The 24214-nt window shown below is 46.5% G+C and overlaps 1 protein-coding gene across 1 annotated transcript in view; it reads right to left on the reverse strand.

The window, feature by feature from the left end:
* The window catches only part of LOC102194682 (insulin receptor), a 63694-nt gene extending 48719 nt beyond the window's left edge, over positions 1 to 14975 (reverse strand). Inside the window, 1 exon segment of the mRNA XM_074312092.1 lies at positions 13580 to 14975. Coding sequence (XP_074168193.1) covers positions 13580 to 13673 — 94 coding nt within the window. The 5' untranslated portion in view covers positions 13674 to 14975.
* Positions 14976 to 24214: the final 9239 nt, after the last annotated feature.

Here is a 24214-nt window from a genome sequence, read left to right on the forward strand (position 1 = left end):
CTACTTATTCCTGCGTCTTTTGGGATCTTACAAAGCTTCAAACGACGCGTCGACTATTAAATCAGTCGTCGACGATTTTGATAGTCGACGCAGCCCTAACACGCACACACGCGCGCGCGCACGAGAGCCCTACCCAAGTTCATCTACAACACATAAAAACATCACAAAGGTTTTAAAATATTTAAATATTTATTTCTATTTAAAGTATAAATAAAAGGATTCAACAGGTTCAATAAATCCACATTTTCATTTAACATTTGGACGCTTCTGGTGTTAAAGAACACAACAAATAAAACCCAATAAAACGAATGCAGGTGGGACAATGACCGTGATCCCTCTACAGCCCACACCGACACACAGGACCACCCACCAGGGAACAGCCCGGTGCCCTCACTACACGTACAGCATCTCATAATTACAATAACAACCCAATTAGCCGCTAATGAACGGGGGGTGGGGGGATAACAGAGCGCTTGCTGAAATGTTCTGTACCACACTGCAGACCTCTATAGGAGACATGTGGGCCATCCACCCGCCTGCCTCGTCTGTTTGACACTTAATTTGGCAGCAGGAATGAAGAGGAGGAGGTATATATTTGGGGGTGGGGGGGTCAAACAAACAGAAGGAGCAGAGAGAAGCTTGGATTTTAAGTGAAGTTGGAGCATTAGAGCCTTTAAAAGGAGATTAAAGGATGAATCAGAAAAGTTTGTCCTCTTGTTGCTTGAACAGTTATGAGGCTTATCAAAGTGAATAAACTGTTGCAGTTTAGTCGGTGGTTTCTGTTGCTTTAATGGTAGTTTGGGAGCATCAGGAAGAAGCAGAGGATTATCTAGGAACAGCTTCAGAGGTCCGTCGCAACCAACCAATGACGTGTGACTATTCAGTTAGCATGAGCCCAGCTAATAGCTAATGCTGTGATGAGTGAGCCAAGTTTGGCTAACAACAAACCTAACTTGATACAGCGCAGACCTACGACATCACAGCAACATGACTGGTCAGTGCTGATCCTGGATCAACACCAAACACACCACAATCCTGCCTCAATACAAAAAGACCTGACTTTTCTTTAGCTAAACACCAAATGCATAACTCAATATATAAGTTATGGAGGACAACATATGACCTGTGCTGAATCACAGTAAACTCTGACAGCTTTAAATCAGCACAGACTGTTTTAATAAGTGTGAAAAAGTGCGCTCTGTGATTAACTGTCACCCTAAATCAGTCGTTCTCAAACTGAGGGCCCGAGAAAGATCAGGCGACTTCTAAATTGGGACATGCACGCTGCTCTGTTTCGTTACTGCCTCTTCACCTCAGACGTGAAGCAGAACGAGCCCAACATCCTCTGTCCAGCTCGGCGAGCTCGGGTACGTCTGGTGCAGCCGAGGTCGCGTACCCGCTCTCTCGGACAGAAACTGCCGTCGCCGCTATTCGGCGAGCTCTCACAGCTGCGACCTGCATTATAGCGTAGCTACGATTTCAGGCAGATTCTTCTCTTATTTTTAGAATTGTGCCCCCTGCAATAAATGTAATATGCAGCAGCTAACGGTGATGAAAGCGTATCACGGTGGCAAGCAGGCTGCCCTCTATCGCCCGTGGACTGCAGCCTGAGTCCAGAGTGACGGAGGGCAGCCTGCACTTAAAGTGAAACCAGACCGGTCTAGCATGAAACCAGGTGGCAGCTAACTCTGGACTGTGAGAAGTTTCCTCTCGCTGTCAGCTTAGGCACATGCTGCCCCTGATGAGGTGATCTGCTGATTATAGATATGTCAGCAGCTCAGTTGCTGAACAAACCCCAGGGGAGGGAACGTGCGGTCGCGGTGCCAAGTGGACTGCCAGTGGAAAAATGCGTTTGTTTGTTAATACAACTGTGGAAAGTCCTGAGAAGTAAAGCCAGCTCCCCGTGCGCCCACTGCCAAGCTGTGGCTTCACAGTGAAAAACGATGCCGAGAAATTGCATGAAAGGCATTTTGATTAGCGTGTACCAACATGTACCTCCAAAACAAAGAGAACTGAGGACCAGAATAACAGTACGTGAGCCAGGGAGGGAGGGGGCATTTGAATAGTGGAAATAGGCTCAGAGCCACCAATAACAAAAACACACACAGAAAAATATTCAAATCTATTTTCTATTAAGAAAAAGTGGGAACGAAACGAGAAAGCGGAGCTAACGCGTGCACGGAGACCGTCCTGTACTCGAGGCAGCCGAGGACACCAGATAAAGGTGGAGGGAGGGCAGGGTGGAGGCAGTGTGTGGGTTGGAGCACCTGTTCCTCTATTGCCTCAGCTTCCCATTGAGGAACATGGCAGAAAGGAGTCGGCCTATTTATACACAACGCCGGGTCCCGTTACAGCTGTGGCGCGGGGCCAGGCTGCGGCAGATTGAAGCGGGTAGAAAAGAGCAACATGCGCTGCCCTGCGCTGTCAGATGGTCTGCCAACACAAGAGGCCCGAATCAGATCGCACTGGTGACTCTGGCTCGCCTCCTTCCCTTTTACCTTCCAGCACTGGCAAAGAGTAGAGAAGGAAAAAAGGAGAGCGCAGACAGAGGGAGACAAGGAAGCGAGGTGCGCTGTGTGACGGCGAGTCACCGTTTTCAAAACCAGCGGCGACTGCGTGAAACCAGCCACACGTGAGAGTGAATCCCGTCCTGTTGCTGCTGTGTCAAAGAAACGAACGTTCAGCAAACTGCACCTGCGAGCGCACGTTAACAGCCACATACAATCACATGGATCTGCAGTCAGTTGAAAGTCGACCACACCAGGTGACACTGCAACATATAAAAAGCATTGTGGGCAATCCTGACATAGTCAAAGCATTTTGGAGCCGACGCAGGACCGACTGTGGAACAGGAGCAGGTAATCAACTGCAGGCCGGCCTCTGCTGAAGACAGACAACACACACACACACACACACACACACACACACACACACACACACACACACACAGTGAGTAATGCAAGAAACATCTGATGATCCTTTTCATCTTCCTACGTTAGCGAGCTCAGCGTCTTAGTGCGGTGAGCCTCGGCCTGAGAGGGAGGCAGCCGGGGCTCAGTTACCCTGTTTGACTTGCAGCCACAACGGCAGCAGCTGCAGGGCTCGGCCCCACCAGCCCCACCAACGCTTTGACCCACAAACCAGAGCTACACATGAGGCTGGAGGAGCTACGCCTGCCTGGTGGCCCTGCCAAATCTGCTCCTTCTATCCCCGTACGGCTCCCTCGCTCTCTCTTTCTTCTTCCGACCCGTCTGCTGCCTCAGACATGAGACATTTCCAACACTAAACTCCTTCATTAAGCACTGTTTATGCTTCAGCATTAGGAAACAAAAAAGAAAGAATGCAATAGCTGTGATTACACAGCTGCCCGCGCCGTAGCTCGGCGTGGAAATGGCTCTTCTACACGCTGAGCTTCTAATGTCCGGCTCTGACAGTTTAGGGGTTTTAGCTGAGGTATTCCCCGTGTGGTGAATGGATGAGTAAGCTCATCCCAGGCATGGTAAATCCTATCGATTTGACTGGATTGCTGCTTGTCTGCCAACTCCAAGCTCCAGCTGAATCCAGCATTTGTTCCAAGCAAAGAGCAGGAGGGGGAAGGCAAAAACCAACACACAGGCAGAGAGGGGAAGAAATGATTTGACTCTAACTGCACTGAAATGAAACTCCAGCTGCTCGCGTAACGGGAGTGAGTGTGTGTGTGTGTGTGTGTGTGTGTGTGTGCGCGTGCGTGCGTGCGGCTGAAACTATGAGGAGGGACGAGTCAAGTTAAAACGCAGGACGTGGGAACGGAAGGACGAAAGGAAAGAAGCAGACAGAAGACGGAGAGCGCAACGACTACCAAGACATCAGATTTGATGTCCGAAGGGTCGATAAACACGGACGGAAAACGGTAGAAAGCAGAGGCCGGAGGGACGGCGAGCAGAGCGGCCGGCGTCCGTGTAATGGTGCGTTTGTCTGCACCGTAGGACCACCGGCTCTCACTGGCTGCTGCAGGAAAACCTCGAAGCACACGGACATTTGCACAAATATGCAGACACACATGCTTGCCTCCCTCCTTCACTTCTTTCCATATCTCTCCCTCCCTCCCCCTTTTCCATTGCTCGGCCTGTGCCCGCAGTCTTGGTGCCTCCTTCCATTTACCGAAGCACAAACACGCCGCCAATCTGCAGAAACCCAGCCTCCCACCTTTAAACGTCACGTTCATATCGGTACGCGCTGAGCAGCGGTGTGATCAATAAACTTTTCATTTATCAGAAATATCCCCTCGTCCTGTTTGCTTTTCCATACAGAACATCTACGAGCGTGCTATATATATATTTCTGGCATTTAATACTGACGTCATGTTAATGTTCACGCAGCCCAACCAGCCAACAAATCACAGGCTGTTACCTAGCCTCTGACAGACAGGCCCCTGAGTGGAGCGTCTGTGGCCACGGCGGTATTGTAAAACGACTTCCATTCATTACGCTGTCATTTAACAGCGAGGCATAATTCAATATGGCCTCCTTTAACTATAACGGAATTAGGGACGCTTGATGCGGCCTCATAAACTGGTCGCAGGCACTCCATCTCTATGTCCCCTTTCACAGCGTCTTGGCATCGGCCTCTGGCCCGTCGACAGCCTCGGCTCCACTCAGCCGCTCCTTTTACTCCGTGCTGTTTACGGGGAGGAGACTGTGTGGCGCTCTGTACTAACCAGATTTAACTTATTCACACCAAAAAGTTGAATTCCTTTCGTTCCTTTGGGTCTGACTGGACCTCATCTCTACAGGGAAATAACGCGTCCACGGGTCGTTTGTGCAGTCGTGCTGTGACAGTTTCGATAAGGGAGACGCCGCCGGGTTTGCTCCGCAGGCCCAACTAATCAATGTTAAAGCTTAGACATAAACGTGTTCCTTCATGCTGAATAAGCCAATCGGAGCAGAGTTGTAAATCTGGGGCCCGTGGACTCAGCTCCACGCTGACACACCCCTGGTGTGTTTAACATGAGGAAGCAATGAGAGCTGAAGAAGGTTACCGCTTTAGGAACATGCAGGCCGAGCAAGCATCCGAGGAAAGTTTCTGATGCTCTGGATAAAAGAAGAGTGCAGCCAAAAAAGAAAAGACTGAAACAAATTCGGCGCCGTCAGCGTTTCACGTACGTCACCGTCACACACTCTGCAGACACTTCTATTAGATACTCCTTGGTAGTACCAGACCTTGGAGGTTGGTGCACTGTGGGCATAAATGAATGCCCGTTCCAACACATAACAACCATCAGCCCGAATCGTGGCTGCGAGGCAGGATGGACGCACGCTTCCTTCTCGTTATGCCAAATTCAGACCCTACCAGCCAACTGCAGCCGCACAAACAGACTCATCAGATCAGTGATATGAATCAAACAAGCTCATGTTCTTGGCTGACAGTGCTACCTGCTGTGGTCTTCTGCTGCTGTAGCCGACCTGCTTCAAGGCTGAACGGTGCTGTGAGTTCAGAGATGCTCTTCCAAAGTATCAGGTCATCTCTGACCTCTGACATCAACAAGGCATTTTCACACTACGGTTTAAATAAAAGTGAGCCAGGATCACCACATTAAGTGTGCAATAAAAGGACCGCTTCAGGTGTTCGGTCGTGCTTGTTTTTGCACGTTCAGTTCAGCTAAACTGCAGCCTGTCTGCACTTTCAATTAAGGATCTCATTTTCTTTTCTACAGCCCAGCATCAGCAGGGCTGAACCTACAGCTGTTTTCTAATAACTCTCGTCAGTTTCCCTTAAATCCTCTGACAATATCGGTTTCTACAGGTCGAGAGTCATGACTCACTCACGTCTGTAGCTCAGCAGCTGTGAGTCATGTATCTATACACTCCCCACGGTTGGTCGTTTGATCCAGAACAAATCTGAGGCGGCTCAACTGATTAGCTGTAAACGTTCTCCAGATTTAACACAAACGTCCCCGAGCAAACGTATTCTGGTGTTAGTAGCTCCGTTACTGCACGTGTGACTGCCTGAAGGTCACCCGTTACTCAATGAAATCATCGACACTCCTAAAACGCAGAAACAGTTCACGGTTCAGCCGATAGTTTTGTGAAGCGAGGCCAGATTCTGACTTTGGCTTCATGAAGCGGTGCAGAGGTGGAGTGAACAGAGGAGGGGATGTAATCAATTCATCCAGACAATCAAGATCAAACAGCTGTTGCCCTGCATTGTGTTATAAACCCAGCATCTTCTTCTGATTTCCACCATAAAAGCACAAACTCGCTCACTGACCAGTTCAGCTTCAGCCAACATGACAAAGAGAACCTTTGGTCGAAAAGGTCCATCTGGAAAATGGCTGTGACCTCCTCTGCTGGAGGTGGTGCAGGTGGTAGTCTCCACCTCTGTTTCCAGCTGTTGTAACGCTGCTGCAGAGAAGTGGCTGCGCACTACAGCAGCGGTGCCCAACCCCCGGGCCGCGGGCCAGTGCGTGAGTCGTTTGGTGCCAGGCCGCGAGCCTTCGGTGTTAAATTTACGGTTTTCAGGGTTTTTATCGTTAACTCTGTTTCTCTGGGTCTTTCCCGTGTTGTAGTTGTGCGTCTTATTTTGAAAGAAATATTTACCCGTTACCATAGCGACCAGAGAGCATTAAGGACGCTGCTAATAAACTTACACAGTGAATTCTCATTTATTATTATATTTACAAAATGCCAACGTTTTTGTCTCGGCCGTATCATTTTGTCTCGTTGCATATATCCACAACACCTTAACGGCCGGTCCGTGACAACAGTGTGCGTCCGTGGCCGCTGCAGGACGTTATCACAGAAGATCCGCTGCAGCTGAGGAACCGCAGTCTTTAAGCAGGACTCCTGTGGGTGTTTGTGATCATGCAAAACTGAAGAGTGAATCACAGTCTGCATTTATCACAGGATTATTAATCAATTGCATCACTTCTTTTACTGCAGCAAGCCTGAGACAGAATTTAGCTTTAAGGTGCTGTTATTGACAGACCGTGGGCGAGTTAGGGCCCGATCAGTACAGGGCTGATTGTGGAAGGAGACAAGATGCTCACACTTCAAGTGCTTTTAAATATAAAACAATCACGAACGATTAGGTTGCTTATGGCAGACATCTGCCTTAGGTTAGAAGAGGGGGGAAAGCCACAGCTGGCACCTTAAATCCTCAGTCTCCACAATCACACATTAAAATGTATAACCGGGCTCGTGTGGGACGTGTCTTTAGACAGGAAGAGGCTGGGTCTGCAGGGTCTGTCACTTACTGCCAGCACAGCTAGTGCTGTCACCATAGCAACGCATCTCATGCTACTCGATCAGGACAAAAACAGAGACCCCAACCCGGCACACGAGTCGCCGAACACTAAACGTGTACGCGTGAGCTCTCGTAAAAAGGACACAAACATGTGCAGACACACGTAGCCACAACGCAGCAAACAACATCATCTTAGAGGGCCACGTGATGCGGCGCACAACCTGCAGGTGAACACGTTAAGCATCACTTAGACCCAGCTGGAGCAGGCGGGGTTAATAAGAGAAAGCAAATAAAAAGAGATGGATGCTGTTCACACCTTTAAGAGGCCTGAAAGAGGAGGCTTTCCACAGCGCAGAGCAGGTGTGTGCATGCGTGGAAGAAAGGTCTGCAGGCTGTGTGCATCTGCAGTGTGAAGGAAAACAAACGAGCCCAGGGCGGCGAACCCGCTTACCCCTGAACGTGAAACGAAGGGAAGGAAGGAGGCTCGAGTTTAAAGGAGGAGAGGAAGGAGGAGTAGAGGGAGCAGAAGCTGTCGTGGAGGAAACATGAAAAGCTGCATCACTTTTTAACATCTTCCATTGTTTCACGTGATATTTAAAAGGCTGCCGTATCCACATCACCCAGAAATGTCAAACTCATATGGCAACAGTTGGTCTGCATCACTTTAACCCAGACACTGGAATTAATAAAGGCTTACGTGGCCCATACACACACTGCAGGACAACATTTAATGAGGTCAGATATTAACTGTAACAGCTGAACAGAAGAGTCTTTTCCCGCCTTCTCTTTTCAAACTCAGAAGCTTTGTTCATCTTTTATGTACAGTCTATGCAGCTGTCATTCAAATGACCACAGATGTGATTCGTTGCCTGAAATCTGTAAAAGCATTAGCTGCTAATGTTGTTGGCATTTACAGTCAGATATGTCCACCACTGATTTCTCTCTGCAGCACTCGTCACCTTGGTTTATCATTTGGTCCCTGAGCCCAGTAACTGATCTGACAGCACGAGTGTGTGCTTGCAGTTACATTAACTGCCAGCAGCCTCACTGGGCGCCAAACAGACACTTTTCAGTCACATGACAGGCCTCCATGTTCTGTCCATATCGCTCCAATGGCCTAAAGCGGGGACGTGACAGTAAATCCAGACTCGCGTGTCACAAACTGCAAAGATGTTTGATAAACGTTTCGTCTCCTGCTGGGCTTCACGTCGTCTCTGATGCAGACGTTACCATTGCTTTATAAACTGGCCCAAACAGTATCGCAGATGTACAAATCCGTAACTGGGATCAATTAAGCTGCTACGCTTTTTTTGAAAGCCAAAGAATGAGAAATCAGTTGCACGGCCTTATTCGGTTTATTGTCTCATCTGCAAAACATCCCTTTGTTGATCCCTGCGTTACGGGACTGGCTCAGCTTGGAGTTTACAGTGTGAAGTCCCCAACGGTTAAAATAGGGCAGATCCAAACAGCAACAAGGACTATCAAATCAGATTGTTGCAGCATGGCGTAACGGCGCGCTGCGTGTTCATGTGTGTGTGGGTGTGACCCCATCCCTCCCCTCTCAGCTAGACCACATTTCTGTGCAGTGAGCAGGGGTTTACATAAACGGTCACACTCCTCTATCTAGGAATGGGAGTCAGGGAGGAGGGCATCGGCTAGGCTTTGTGTTTAAAAACAACAACCTATCACGGCGCTGGCAGCCTGCGATGGGCTGGAAACACGTCACCTGATCACGGCGACGGCCGTTAGATGTTACAGCGTGGTTTCCTCTTCATAATGAAAGGTTTATGTCGGGATCAACGCGTTTTGACTGTTTGCTTATTTTGCAAGGTGACAGCAGCGCGGCAACATTTGCCTCCTAGCATGTTACGACTGGCTAAAATTAAGATTGGGGATGATTTTTCTGACATCTGGCACTTCTGAGCAAATTCCCAGGAAAACAGTGTGGTGAGCCATCGTCCCTGAAGTCACAGTGAGCGCAAAATCATTCAGAAAGTCCGCCTAAGACTCACTTACCAAATACTTTCATGCTTTGTTCTGTTTGGAGACAGCATCTCTAAAAGCAACCTGTGTGTGGACACTAACACAGTGTTGTTAAACACACCACAGCAGCCGTTATGTTATTTTCAGTGTTTAACATCCAATAAAATCTGCTGCTCTGCTTTGGGAGGCTGAAGACTGAAACTCATCGACTGTATCGATATCAACACTGGTATCGGTATCGGATACCAGTAGTGCTGGTATTGGCACAGTATTGGAAAGTCACAATACCAGTAGTAAGCATCAAAACCAGTAAAATTGCACGATTTTCATTCACCGCGATTTAAAAAAAGAATTCCAAGTAATTACATTTAATAATAATGGATTGCATTTATTGCGCTTTCACCTGTATTAAAGTTTCAAATCAGTATCATGGTGGTTGGAGACCATTTCCACATCATTGTATAATAAGCACAGGTGCACATTTTGAGGTACGAGTGCACTTGTTGCCAAATCCAGTGATCTGATTGGTCAGATCTGTTTATTCAGATGTGCAACACCTGCATTACAGACGGGAGAGTCTTTTTACGCACGAAATATTCACACAGATTTTACAGGCCTCTCTCTGGGAGAGACACCTGTCAGAGGAAACTCATTCCCACTGTTCATATCAGCAAGCTCCTCCTGTCAGTTACTACCCACCCACCCTCATGACCACAGGTGACAGTGGGAACGTAGCTCGACGTGTAAAGCGACAGCCTTGATTTCACGCTCAGCTCTCCCCTCACTCGTGAGCAACACCCTAAAATTCTCCTAAACTTCTCTAATCGAGGTAGCAACTCGTTCCCAACTCAGAGTGGACCCTCCACCTCTGACCACCTACTACCTGCAGGTGTCTATGGTTAGTAGCCTCAGACACCTGCAGGTATGCAGTGCCAATCAGGCTTTATGTTTATTGCATTTGAAAAGTAAATCTAACATGTTAGCACAGTAATGATGTGCTGCAGAAATGCATTTACTCGGTGGCTCATCAAGCTGTGAATTTGTGGGAGTCAGAAGAGTCGTCTCGTGTTTTTCATCCCCCACTTGTTCCGCTGTTGATAAAAACTGCCGGGAACATGCACACAGTGGCAAGTTAGGAGAAGCTGAAAGGGATACTTGGAAAGATAAGAGCAAAGGAGGAAGCACTTAGCAAAGGCACCCCAACAGTTAATTTCCTGTAGCAGTACATATCGCCTTCCTGGCCAACACTCAGGACCCAGTACACAGCCGGTGGAGGCTCAGTTCATGACCCCGATTGTCCACTGCCTCTGTGAACGAGGAACCGCGCGAAATGAACGGCAGCAACTTGCAATCAACGTCGGGCCGCGATATGAAAGCCTTAAAGATTCAGTGTGTTGCCAATGAAACAGGCAGCACAGGCTGTTCCAGCAAACTCAGTGCAGGTGAATGCTAATGCTAAATTAGCCTGTACATACAGCTTTCTGTGTTTACACTTCTGTCTGACCACCTCAGACGTGAAGATTTCCTCTTCTGTCTTATCCAGAAGTCCGAGGACGTCCACACACCTGCGGTGTTTAGTCCCTTAAAATCAAACTCTTCTTTCTTTTCACTCATAAAGATGTGAAAGCAGTAATCGCACCCGGGTGCCGACCAAACAACCATACTGAGACCCTGTGGAGGACGTGGTCTCAGCAGCGGCTGTTTACCAACGTGAACAGACCTCGATCCGAACCGACAAGCAGGTTTACGCTGCAGGTTTGAGGAGGAACAACATTTCATAAGGATGAAGGTACTTTTAAATCGCAAAGGTGTGTACAGGTTTGCAACCAGCCGTGAAATGAATGTAAATTATCCATGTTGCTCCCGCCTCAGACACGCAAACTGAACGTTCTCGTGTGGTGACGTAGTGATGCATTTGGGTTCACTTGGATTTTTCTGCATCGGGAAAAAAACCACAAGTTTCACTTATTAACTGGTGCGGACCAGAGGAAACGACCTCCGAGCGTGAAAACACGCCAACGCAGGCTTTTGTCAAAACAAACTGCCCATTTAAAAATGAAAAGAAACACCCATAAACATGCGGATGAAGCCTCATACAGTGTTCTCATCAACGCACACACAAATAAATATAAATAGAAGACATACATTGCCTGGAAGTAGGCTGGCCAGTAGCTGCAAAATGAGATCCTGCAGACAGCAAAGGGTGGCTGGGGCACATACTGGAAGTGAAACACACACACACCTACATGGTGGGCCACTTCAAAGACATTCCACAACGTGCACAGCATTGTCGGAAAATGCCAATGTGCACTTCACTGAAGAGTGCCTGAGTGTCCAAAAGGGGCTACAGACAAACTCGCAGACAAATGGAGGCCGAGCCTCGATTTTTACAACAGCACGCGGTTCTCCATTAGCTGAGCTGTCAGAGCAACTCTTCAACTGCTCCTCCTGAATAAATGACACCGCTCTGGAGATTTGATTGAGACCACAAGAGGGGAAGAGCCAATCTGTGCGACCACGCTGGTTAAAGAAACACAGCCGTGCACGTATGTATATTCATGCATGCTCACAAGCAGCACAGCCGTGCCTGACGGGGGCCAGGAGTGGGCAGTTGCACAACTTGTTTTTCACGAGTCAGACCAGGAGACAGCTCAGCGGCAACATCTGAACAACCTTTCCTGATTAACTGTGACAAATGGGCCAATCACAATCAAACAACAGCCTGTGAAAGCTGATTTGTTACATGTTTTCTGAGGTGCAGTCGGCTACGCCGTGGGTTATTTATCAGGACAGCTTCTTCTCGTTCTTGTGTCTGAGATGGAGGTATCAGGCAGCGTGTGGATCCAGAATGAAATATTCAAAGTATTTTGGTTGTTGCCCCGACCCCACCCCCTTTTTTTGGCGTAAACATCTCAAAAGTGCCAAATATGGTCACTTCCCAGAGTCCTCACAGCCAATGACATGTACCCCATTCCCTGAGAGAGGGAAAAAAATAAGACCAGGAAGGAGGGGTACCAGCAGCCCGTCTCATAAGACCCCCTTTCAGGGGCCTCTGTTCTGTCTGCATACATGACCTGTGTAAAGTAGCCACATCGTTTCCTTTGAACCTGGCCGCCGGGAGCCATTTTAAGCAACACAACCTGGAGCTTGGAGAGTCCCACCATTGCTGACAAAAAGAAAAACAACAGGTTCCACTTTATGAATGGGTGCCCACACATTTACGTGGTCGACCTGCTCACTTGGACTAAGTTCACACACCCAAAAAAACAAAACACTCAGGCTTGGGCAACACATCGTCCAAAAATCACTGAACACAAATCTCACAAGGATTAATGTGGGCCAAAGGTTAAACCGCTGACAAACACGCAAAATGTTCAATAATTGATTTCACAGGCGCTCCAGACTTTCTTTGTTTCACAACGACTCATTCATTCATTTAATTTGAGATATAAGACACAAGTGACCTATTATACAGAGAAATGTATCATCTAATGCGGCCTCACAGCTGGCCCGGCAATTCTCATGAGATCACCCTTAAAAATAAGAAATAACACAAATAAGAAATACCAGAGTGGGTAACAGTGCTCATTAACTTCATTCGGCCCATAAAACGTGGGCTCAAGTATGGTGCACTGTGTCCCTGTGTTAAAGCACCAGCTGAAAACAAAACAGCGCACAGCTGGATCGTGATTAATCTGTGGCAATGCACATCTGTATAGCTGTAATCACCATACGCGCTAATTCATTGATAAAAAGAAATAAAACCGAGGCGCAGACTCTGGGGAGGAAGATCTGGAGCGGAAGGCAGATGGAGGCTGTCCCGCCACCTATGCGGACACTTCTCAGCGGCTAATTTGTTTACATCCAGGCTGCGTGTGCGCGTGAGAGGCCTAGCAAGCCTCGCAGGGCCAATCCTGCCGCCCCCAGTTTAGGCTCGCTGCCGCGGACCACCCTCGTCCAGTTACAGCCACTAATCTGACCCTCGGGTGGCGCATTTAGCGCGGGCCGCTAAAATATGTACCTTTAAGAGCCGGCGCGAGAGGGGCGGGGTTTATTAGCCGATAATTAATATTTGTGCGCCAAGTTATCAGCCACACGCACAAAACCGAAATTACGAGCCCCTTAATTAGACCTGGAGGAGAATCTGAGCATGCGCCAAAATGAAAGCAACAGTCCCGTGACTCACATTATCACGCTGATTGATAAAAAGAAGAACATGCCCCCCCAGCAGTGACTGCAAGGTTCAAGAAAAACACACTATTGTTCATGTTATAATGCAAACATCTGCGCTTAGGACAGGGTCATTTCCCGCGAACACACACTTCACACTCACGTGAAGTTATAAGTAGTCATTAAAAAATGAAATAATACTCACTTTCTCCTTTTATTAGTCCACACTGGCATATAATGCAGGTGCACATGATAAACAACACCATCTGTGCTCGCAGTTTAAGCGTCAGTCGCCTCATTTTGGCTGGAGGATAAGTTGTACTCGCTTCTTGAAGTCGTACAAAAAAAATTCCAATCTTCAGGGAGAAATGTTTAAAGTGAACTAAGAAATTGCTAAAAACTTAAAAAGGTCCAATAAAGCCAGCCGATTTGAGGTTTCCTCCCCCTGTAAGGGGGTTATAAATTGATAACTGTCTTCTGTGCCAAATGTGTTATGTACGTGAGACACTAAATAACGTGATCCTGGGTTCTGGCGACACATGTGCGAGTAAAAAATTTCATTTTCCAGAAGTGAAGTCGACAGTCCACGTTCATCTGTTTGATTTTGGTGCCCCGCTAAATCAAGGGGGGAAATGTTATTATTATTATTAATAATAATAATCCCACACACAGACAGAGCTAGTTTGGAGATCCCCTAAGAAGGTCCGCTGGCCCCGGGCTCATTTCCCTGTAATGTGCCGCTCCAGTGAGGGAGGACCCCGGGAGGTATTTCAAAAACAAAACGCTGTTTTCCTCACGCAGACACGGGCTGGAGTTGTGAATAGCACCCCCAAAAAACACAGGCAGCCTTTGAGCTCTCGTTTTCTTTCAGAAGTCTTTATATCACCTCCTGCGTCCTGGTGTCTTCACACAAGCTCGTCTCCCTTTTCTTTGAGCAGGGAGCACATCCCAGGAAACTCCGGCAGGAAAAACGTGCAGCTTTCCTCGCTTCGACCTTCCCCTGAACTCCTTCACCCCCGCTGACCACCGCAAGCCCGTAAAAACGACAAAACGGCGGAGAGGGGAAAACTAACCTGGAAAGGTTTGAAAAAACGCCACTTTGCTCTCACATTCCCCGCGAGGAGTAAAAGAAGCCAGAAAATAACAACAACAATGCCCGCATTCACCGTGCACGCTGCCGCCGTGAGGTGAGGGAAGTCGCCACACCACGCCGCCCGTTCCTTCCCTCAGATTAACGTTAGCTGGAGGGGGCTAAACGGCTAACGTTAGCTAGCTAATCCAAAACAAACGAGGTTTCGGTGTCGGCGACGAGAGTTCAAAATCAGAATAAAATCAAAAACACGCTTAAAGTGAACAGTCCGAGTCCGCCAGCCCAGAAGAAAAGGACAGGAGGAAAAAAACGATGAGGTAACGAAACGTAAAAAAGACTTAAAAAGACGGGTCAAGTGTAAAAACTTGGATTCCCGTTTAGCGATCGCTCTCCCTCATGTTCCCCCTCTTTCCGTCTCTCTCTCTGCGAGCCTCCCCACCAGTAAACAAGTCCTGCCAGTCACCTCAGCTGGGCCACGCAGGGTCTGCGGGAAAACCCGGAACGGAGCGCTTTGCGACACTGCGCTGCTCACTGCCGTCCTCGCATAGCAACACGTTTTATTACAAAAGCAGACACAACACAGGGAAATAATTAAAAAATATATAATTAATGTGGAATAAAATCAGATGAAGCAGAGCGAAGAGTCTGTGGACAAAATAATAGGAACACACTAGCCCAGACCAGTTTTACAGTTGCAGCAAATTATTTTCAAATTCTCTGCCTTTTATTTTATTAATAAACTGTTAATTAGCCCATCGGGGGGGAAAAAACAAAAACATAAGAAATGCAAATAAACGCATTATTTTCTGTAACATAAATGAATAGAGCTGATATTTAGATTAAATTTCGGGTTTTCTTATAAAATGAGAGAGCCACCCAAAAAAAACCAGTCAGTATCTTACCCACTATTCACTATATTTTACCCACATGCCCTTTAGACAGACAGATAGGAAAAGATCACTTTATCTTTTTATTGAAGTAATATTTTGTACTTTAAATTACCAAAATAGCTTTCCTATAATGCAGGTAATCCCTTATACAAACATACTCTACACTCACCGGCCCCTTCGGTAATTACACCTGTTTAGCTGCTCAATAACGCAAATATCTAATCGGGGCTAGCAACTCCTGATGACCTGCTGAAGTTCAACGTGAGCAACAGAATGGGGGGAAAGGTGATTGTTGGTGCCAGACGGGCGAGTCTGAATATTTAAGAAACTGCTGATTTGGGATTTTCCTGCACGATCATCTCTAGGGTTTACAGAGAATATGCTTAAAAGTGCCTTGTTGTTTGGCCCGACTGCTTGGAGCTGATAACAAGGCAACAGTAAATCACATAAGCACTTGCTACAACATGCAGAAGGGCATCTCTGAATGCACAATATGAAGCAGATGGACTACAGCAGCAGAAGACCACACCGGGTCATTCTTGTCAGCTGAGAACAGGAAACTTCAGTCCACACAGGCTCACTCAAACTGGACAACAGAAGATTTGTAAAATGTTTCCTGGTCTGATGAGTCTTCACATCTGCTGCGACATTTGGATGGCAGTGTGGGAATTTGGTGTGAGCAACACTAAATCTTGGATTCGTCCTGCCTTCAATCATTAGTTCAGGCGGGCTGTGTTCGTGTAATGGTGTGGGAGACCATTTTTTGGCACACTTTGGATCTCTGAGCATAATTTAAACACCACATCCTACCAGAGTATAGTTGGTGGCCAGGTCCATCTCTTTCTGACCTCAGTATACCATCATCTGGTTGTGCTTCTATCAGGATAAGATGCCATGTCAGTTCATCAAGTTCAAATAATCTCAAACTGTTTTCTTGAACGTGACTGTACTCAAAAGACTTCCACAGTCACCAGACATCAATCCAGTAGAGCAGGATGTGGTGGAAATTCCCACTGTGGATGTACAGCTGACAGACCTCAGCAGGACCGACCAAAATCTCTGAGGAACATTTCCAGCAACTCGTTGAAGGCAATCCTGAAGACAAAGGGTGGTCTGGAGAACGTGTACCTAAAGAAGTGGCCACCAATAATACACTGTACATGATGAGCCAATCAGGCGCTTGTTATTACACCTATACCATTCTGATAGAGATGATCAGGAACCCCTCCACCTCACTCATGAAAGCCACTGCTCAAGCAAACACTCACATTTATATTTGATTACCTGAGCTGGCCCAGCGCTTAAAGACATCACACAACAGGATCGTAGTGCCTGATGGGAACATTGGTCCCATTGTCATACACCAGTGACACTGTGGGCTAAACAAAGTCGGGCACCGAGGAGTGTAAACATTACACGCTGCCCAGGTTTTGGCAGCCAGAACATACCTGCAGTAAGAAAGCTAACATTGTTCCCTCAGGTTTGCATAGCAAATATCCTTATAATGAAACCAGCACTATTGACAAGGCTTGTCCTCACACAATACCTGGAAGTTTTTTTGTTTTTCCTTTTCCTCCTACGGGAAAGCTTCTGCCACAGTTTTTATCCACCTGAAACCGAGGCTGATATTTGTATAGAGCAGAACAACGGCTTCTTATTTATCACACAGAGGTGCAGTGTGTGTGCTTGGATGGGTACAAACTGCTCTGCTCCACTAAAGGCTTGTGGCGCGGGCTCGTTGTTAATCTTAGGAATGTTGTTACCCGGTGAACAGAGTAAATGAGGTCTTAGTGAGATTAAATGTCACAGGTCTGAAGGACTAAGTTTGTGGAATCTACTCCAAACAGATCTCTTTGTGGTGGTCACGCTGTCTGACGCCAGCTGGAGGCACGCACATGCCTCCTCTCCTCACGCTTGTCCCGCTCGCTCTCAGGTGCTGTGCGTAGCGCCAGTTTATTTTCTTTTTCAGTGGGAGCAGAATAGGTTGAGTGAATGGCTTTTTATCCCACTAACCTACCTAGAGTGCTGTTAGATGAGTCTACACATGCAGCTCCTGCTCTGTACTATGAATTCATTTGAGTAGCACCAAAAATAACCGCCAACTGCAAATGTCAAACAAGGACAAAGGGACACAACGTTGTGAACAAATAGGATTAAATCTGACCCGAGAGGCCAAGTGAACGGAGCTTTGTGCTACATCGGATGAACGTAACACACTTCTGAGGTCGTAAGGCTTTTTTCCGAGCTTTTGAAATTCCTCCTTATTTTCTCTCCTCTCGCCCACAGTCAGAGCTCTCCACTGAGATATTGTGAAGCAGTAGCGCCTGCCGTGGATGGAGTGACATTTCTCTTTTTATCACAATGTCAGGGAAAAATTGAGTTTCCACCTGTCATTCAGACTAGATGACATGCAGTCATGGCTGAACCTCGACTCCCACTGCATCAGAAACACTATTCCTCAAGCCTCCTTCTTTATTGGATTTCTTCCTCTGGAAAACCGGCTCCCATATCCACATAGAAAACTGTCAGTGTTGCCACAACAAAAGATAAGAATTTCCTTTCTTTCTTTTTTTTTAAATCAAGGTCTGTTTTGTTCACTCAGGTTCTAAAACAGTATCTGAAGTATAAACAAGTCAAGTGTTATTTTCAGCCAGACAGAGTCTTCTTTGTAAAACCCAAAACAGAAATGTCCTCAAGCAGGAGGCGACTGTGCCGAAGTTCAGCACGAAGGCCAGAGCTCCGGTTTGCCAACGACTCCTGCAAAGCTTCTCATTCGATAAGCCAGTTGGAAAGTTGTTGCTGACTAATTTGTACCCAGCAGTGGACATTCTGGCTTTGTGCAACGATACCTTGCTCACCGTATGTTTACAAAAAAGATGACTCTGTGTAAAATAAGTACAAAGAAGGACAAAAACAAGCCTGCGGCAAATGCAAGAACTCACTGTGGAAACTGCAACATTTCAAGCTCGCCTCCTCTCTGTCAGACGGCAGCACACGTAGCATCTGTGTCCGAATCACGCCGTCTATCAGCACGATGTCCAACGGGAAACTGTGGATCCACGTGTATCGAATAAAGAATTTAAAGAAAAGAAAAACAGCACAGACACACAAACGCACACTGAGTGTTGAAACTCATACATTTTATAGGTTTTTTTAATATATATCAGAATCACAATACTTTATTAATCCCTGAGGAAATGATGTTACATGTTGGAAATCTGCTGGTTCTTATACAGCACTTTTATACTCTGGCCTTTTATACAACATGTGTCATTCACACGAGCACTTTTCATCTCTCTGTCTAATATTCGCGCACACTTACTCACCAATAAACTCAGATTTCCCGAGGATACTTTGGCACACAGAAAACCAACTTACTCATTAGTAGATAACCTGTTTTGCCCGATCATATGGGATCAATCTTATCTTTTGTGCCACAAAATGTCTTTTTTTTCTTTTTCTTTTTTTTACAAAAATCTACAAGTTTTTGAAAACTGGAGAAAAAATTGCTGCAGTTTTCAAAGCCACCGCCTGGATTTAACTAAACAAACAAATGAGGGCCTTTCATTGGATAATTAATGCATTCATTAATGTGTTTCAGCTGTGTTATGTAACTCTAACTGATGCAGTGAATAGTTTCTCAAACAACCATGTTGGAAGACATGGTCGTGGACAAAAACAGCTTCACGTGGGGCAAATTATTGACCTGAGTCAAGCAAAGAAAACAACTGTGATGATTTAACAACTAAAACTGGGCTAAGAACTATCCAAGTCATTAGTAACGCCAGAAGGATGGTGATGAACCACAGGTTCAGGGAATAATTGTGGTCAGAATGAAGTTTTGAGTGACTGTCATTAGAGAAATCACAGAAACTCAACAGCAGAACTCACGGCCATGTTTGACAGTAAAACCATTTCCACACACACGATACATCGAGCAGCTGGGACTAAACAGCTGTGTAGCCTTAAGAAAACCACTTATCAGTGACACTTATTGAAAAAAATCTTCAATGTTTGCAATGGAGAAGGTTATGTGGCCTGGTGCCGACTGTACAAGCTTGTGGAAGCAGGTTGGTCAGCTTAGGTTCAGCAACATCATGTTTCCAAAAGCTGAGGCCAGCTGACCGCCTGAAAACACTGAATGGCAGGTTTTTCTGTCAACTGATGTTTTCCCCCTGATGGCATGGCCATATTTGAAGTTGACAATACCTCGGTTCACTGGGCTCAAATTGCATAACAGTGGTTCAAGGTCCTTTTTACACACAGGATTCAGGTCAGTTTTATTTAAACAGCGCCAAATCACAACCACAGCCGCCTCAAGGGGCTTTATACTGTAAGGCAGACCCTACAATATCACAGAGAAACCCCAACAATCAAATGACCCCTTTGAACCAGCACTTGGGGACAGTGGAAAGGAAAAACTCCCTTTTCACAGGAAGAAGCCTCCAGTAGAACAGGGGGGCGGGGCCATCTGTCGCAATTGGTTAGGGGTGATGAGAGAAACACGACTGATAATGAACGACTGCAAAACCTCCTGCACTGTACTTATAGTCCTCTTTCTTACTAATTTAAAATCGTTTTAATCTATGACAATAAAAACTGAACTGGGCTGTCATTTGGTCACAGATGCAGATGAAGAAGGCAAAACAAGCTTCCTCTTATTCTGGCAGCAGCCGCCTCTGCTGCAGCATGCAAACGGAGAGCGGCTTTTTCTTTTTGTTGGCGTGGAGGGCTCAGTAATCGGCTACATAAGGAGCCAGGAAGCATGAGCCTCCATTCAGCCTCGGCGTGTCAGAGAGTTTATGCAAAAGGGCATCTGGCTGTGCGTGTGAGATAGGCTGTGACCGCAAAGGAGAGGGGTCATGAGCTTAAACGGACAAAGTGTTCCTGGAGAATCGTCTTCCAATGGCTCCCTGCACTATTATTTATTCGGATTGTTTAGTTTTTCAGGCCTTGCAGCTTGCAACCAACACAAAACAGACAAACAGCAGGATTTCTCACCATCTGATTCACATGTTGTTTCACACAAACACAGCATAATCACACACAGTTTACTATCATTCAAGCCAAATAGTCCACACCTTTCCCTCTTATGTCCACTTCACACGAGAAAACTCCTGTGATGTGGAGAGAGTGTGCTTCCAAAAGTAAATACAACATAATATATGCCTGACACCGTGCATGCACATTATCAGTTCAAATAGGATACGGTGGGTTTTCATGCATCTGCAGAACAGATGTGCATCAAACGAGTGGATTTCCATTTGTTTCATAGCACAAGTGAAGTAACTGAGGTTCAGCTGTTGTCAGCACGTAAAAACAATGAGCTGTGTTATTACACTCATGTTGGAGAATACATAATCAGCTCTACACTACAGAGCAGGTAGTCCAACTTCTCCAGAATGGCAGAAGGTTTCCCAGCACAGTCTGAAGAGCATGGAGTTGATTCCAGGAGACAGGCAGGTCCTCTAGAAGAGCTGAACAGGAGAGCTAACCCATCAGCAGGACCTGTATCTGCTCCTTTGTGCAAAAAGGAACAAGACGACCACTGCAAGTCCTAACAAATGACCTCCAGCATGTGAATGTCTCTGCCAAACAATCAGAAACTAGTGGGCCCTGTGCTCACTGCCAAGCACTGTGGACCCTGATGGGCATTTGCCATATAATGCCAGAAGTGGCAGGTCCACCACTGGCACCGTGGGCTTTCCACAGATGTGAGCAGGTTCACCAGAGCCCACGTGACAGATCTGAGAACGTCGTGCTGGGTCAGTGATTGTCCGGGGAGGCACAGACCTGTACAGGTTAAGCAAATCTCCAGAGGTTAGGATGGAATTATCACTGGGTTGAATGGCCAACCGCTTTCATCCAGACTGAAATATCTTTGCTGTACTTTGAGTAGATCCGGACTTTTGTGACTGTAAACTTCCCATTCATTCATGTTTTGCTCAGAATCAATACTGACCTCGATCACCTCTTACTGGTGCCATCGTGAGGCTGAAAATTAGTCCACTGTCAGGATGTATAACAAAACCATTCCCATCACCCTCGGCTGTGCTTCAGTCCGAACGTTTGCCAAATTTATGATGGACGTCGGTTTACAACGTGGTAACTGGAGACCTTCTTGGACCCGAATGAGATTACACCGTTTGTTAAGTTAAGCCTAGTTTGTGGTGTCAGCTACACACCCGCGAACTGTCGTCAATGTATCTCGCACAGTTGTGACACCAACCCGATGCCAAAATCTGTCCGCAGACAAACACGTACATTAGCGCCACATTTTGCCACGATGACACACACGAAGACTCAAAGGTGAAAACAATGTCTGCTATGCTGCCGCGGTTGGTAAGAGTGAAGATACTTTATATGGGAAGTCACAAATACGCCCTTTATTTAGTACTCGTGGCTTAGACTGGATTCACACTGGTGAGGTTTAGTGATTGTTCCAGAGTTGTGACACTATCACACCCAAAACTGTCTTTGTGGTTATTCCGGCTTCAGTAGGTTCTAATTTGAAATAAATCCCAACCTCCCATCGCTCAATGTGTCATGCTGAACAAGTGAATTGTCAAATCCCTCTGGAGGTAAGAAAAGAAGAGTTTTATTTTCTAAAGCAAAGACTTTACTTCTTGTTTCACACAGCTGTCTCTGACAGTGTCACCGGCCTCACTCTGATTATAACCTGCTCCATCATGTGTGTTGCATGTTCCTGTGTCTATAGAGGCCCGTCTGTGTGTAAGACACTTAACCCTGGGTCACGCGCTTGTTCCAGAGTGCCTTGTTTTCCCACACATGCATCACAACACACTTATCTATAAACAGATTAGACTGTCAAGGTCACTTCTGCTGTCCACTCCTCTGCAGTTCCCCATTCCAGCTCTTATCACCTGCTCTTTCCGGTCATACTGCCAAGACTGAATTATTTTTTGTCTTCTGTTTTTTTCTTTTGCTCCTTCATCTCTCTTCCTTGTCTCTTCGCTCCCTCCTACTCACAAGAGGAAAAAACGCTCTCACACTGACGGGCAGTTCAGCAGTGCGCAGGCTTGAACATAGATAAGGAACTGGGGAGCAGCGCCTCGATGCCTTTCCTTAGAGGATGTGTCAGCGACAGCTTTATCCAGGTATTGTCACAGTGACATTAAGAGCAGCACATCCAGGGTAAGAGGCAGAGAAAATGCGTAGCGCAGTCAAGGTCAGTTCAGAGTTACAGGTCCAGCATAGGCTTGAGTGGAAAATGTGTGTTGGCTGCAGGAAACTAGTATGTGCTGCACAACATCAACGTATGGCCATGTACTTCCTCGCGCACTGGGAATCTGTGGACAGTGTTGTTTTGTTACTTCCTTGCCACGTGTGAATATGCATGCAAGCTCAGTTCTTGGAAACGTTTCCTCCGGAAAGAGTTGAGATAGTCAGAAGAGGCACAAAGAGGTGAAGAGGAGAGTTGTCTGTGATGAAAAAGAAAATGAGACGGTCATGTGAAAATGAGGGTTTACACAGGACTCCATGCACGCATGTGAAAAACCATGTACACCCCAGGATTCAGTCAGTATTAGAACCACATTAGCAGCACTGTTTCCTGTTTGACTTCATCAGCGGACACATTTTGGCTTCTTTTAATGAAGTTCGCAGACATTTGTTTATGCACAGCCCTCTGAAGGTCCGGCACTTTTTCTGGCCGTTGAAGCACCTTGACTCTTTTGTCTTTCCTCCGTATTGACTCTAGAATACTTCGGCACAGAGCAGTTCATGGTTGACTCAGTGGCTCCAAAATATCCACGTCCTGTGGCTGAAAAACATCAGCTCTTCACCAGAGTGCTTGACAGCTGCTGTGAGGTGTTTGTGTTGTTTGGTGTTTTGTTTTCACCAGATATCCGAGATGGAGCTCTTCTCTTCACACAGCACAATGATGGACTTCAGACCCACCAGGGTCCAGGCATCATGTTAACAAACACGTGACAAACTGCCAAAACCTCAATTTTTATAGAGACCCTCACACTTGCTGATAACTGGTTAATAAAGAGCATTTGATTAACAGCACCTGGTTGCTGCTTATGCTGCTTACCCTCTTATAATCTCTATGTATGCAGGAAGGGTGCAGTGGGTTTTTCACACACTAGTTGTGTCCACATTCATAGGCTGCATCCTCCTCAGGCCGCATTTGTAGGCCGATTACTACAGAGGCCAAACAGACTGGAGCTTAAGAAAACACCAGCAATAAGAAAAACGCTGCAAAAGCACACAAAACACAACAGAAATAGGAAAAAACTGATTTCCAAAAGCACAAGGGAAGTGTTTCTGGGGAGACAATAATCCGACGGACCAGTTGAAGGAACCAAAATATTCTAAGAATTGCGCTGGGAGACACTTAAAAGAAGTGGAGGATCTACGGTTTGTGAGGAAAGAAAAGATGAGAGGTAAGTGTGCTAACCTAACTAGCCTAAACATCCGTCATCAGTATTATATGACTCATGAGATTAAAACACACTTACCAGCATGTTTTGGTTCGTTTTTGCAGGGCCACCATAGGATTACTTCACAGCGATGTAATCCTACAGGATTCATAGCGCAGCTCAGCCACTTCCAGTTTCCAACAATGGCAGCAGCTACTAAGTTTTAATATTACTCTTATTACACAAAATAAACTTTAACATATTTTCAGACCAGAATGTAGCTGCTCGGTTTATCAAGACACCCCATATTTGTAAAAGCGCTCTGACGTTTTCGGAGACGTCAACAGCTCGATAGCTAGCCGGGGTTCAAGGCTCACTAGAGCCAGTGTTCTGGGAATCCATCCTACCTGAAAAAACATCCTACCCAATGTTTCTGCGCAGACGCGGTGCATGCGCACAAAACCAACGCCGAA

This window comes from Pundamilia nyererei, unplaced genomic scaffold (assembly GCF_000239375.1).
Source record: "Pundamilia nyererei isolate P.nyererei 1_Seehausen unplaced genomic scaffold, PunNye1.0 scaffold00183, whole genome shotgun sequence".
Classification (NCBI taxonomy): Eukaryota; Metazoa; Chordata; class Actinopteri; order Cichliformes; family Cichlidae; genus Pundamilia; species Pundamilia nyererei.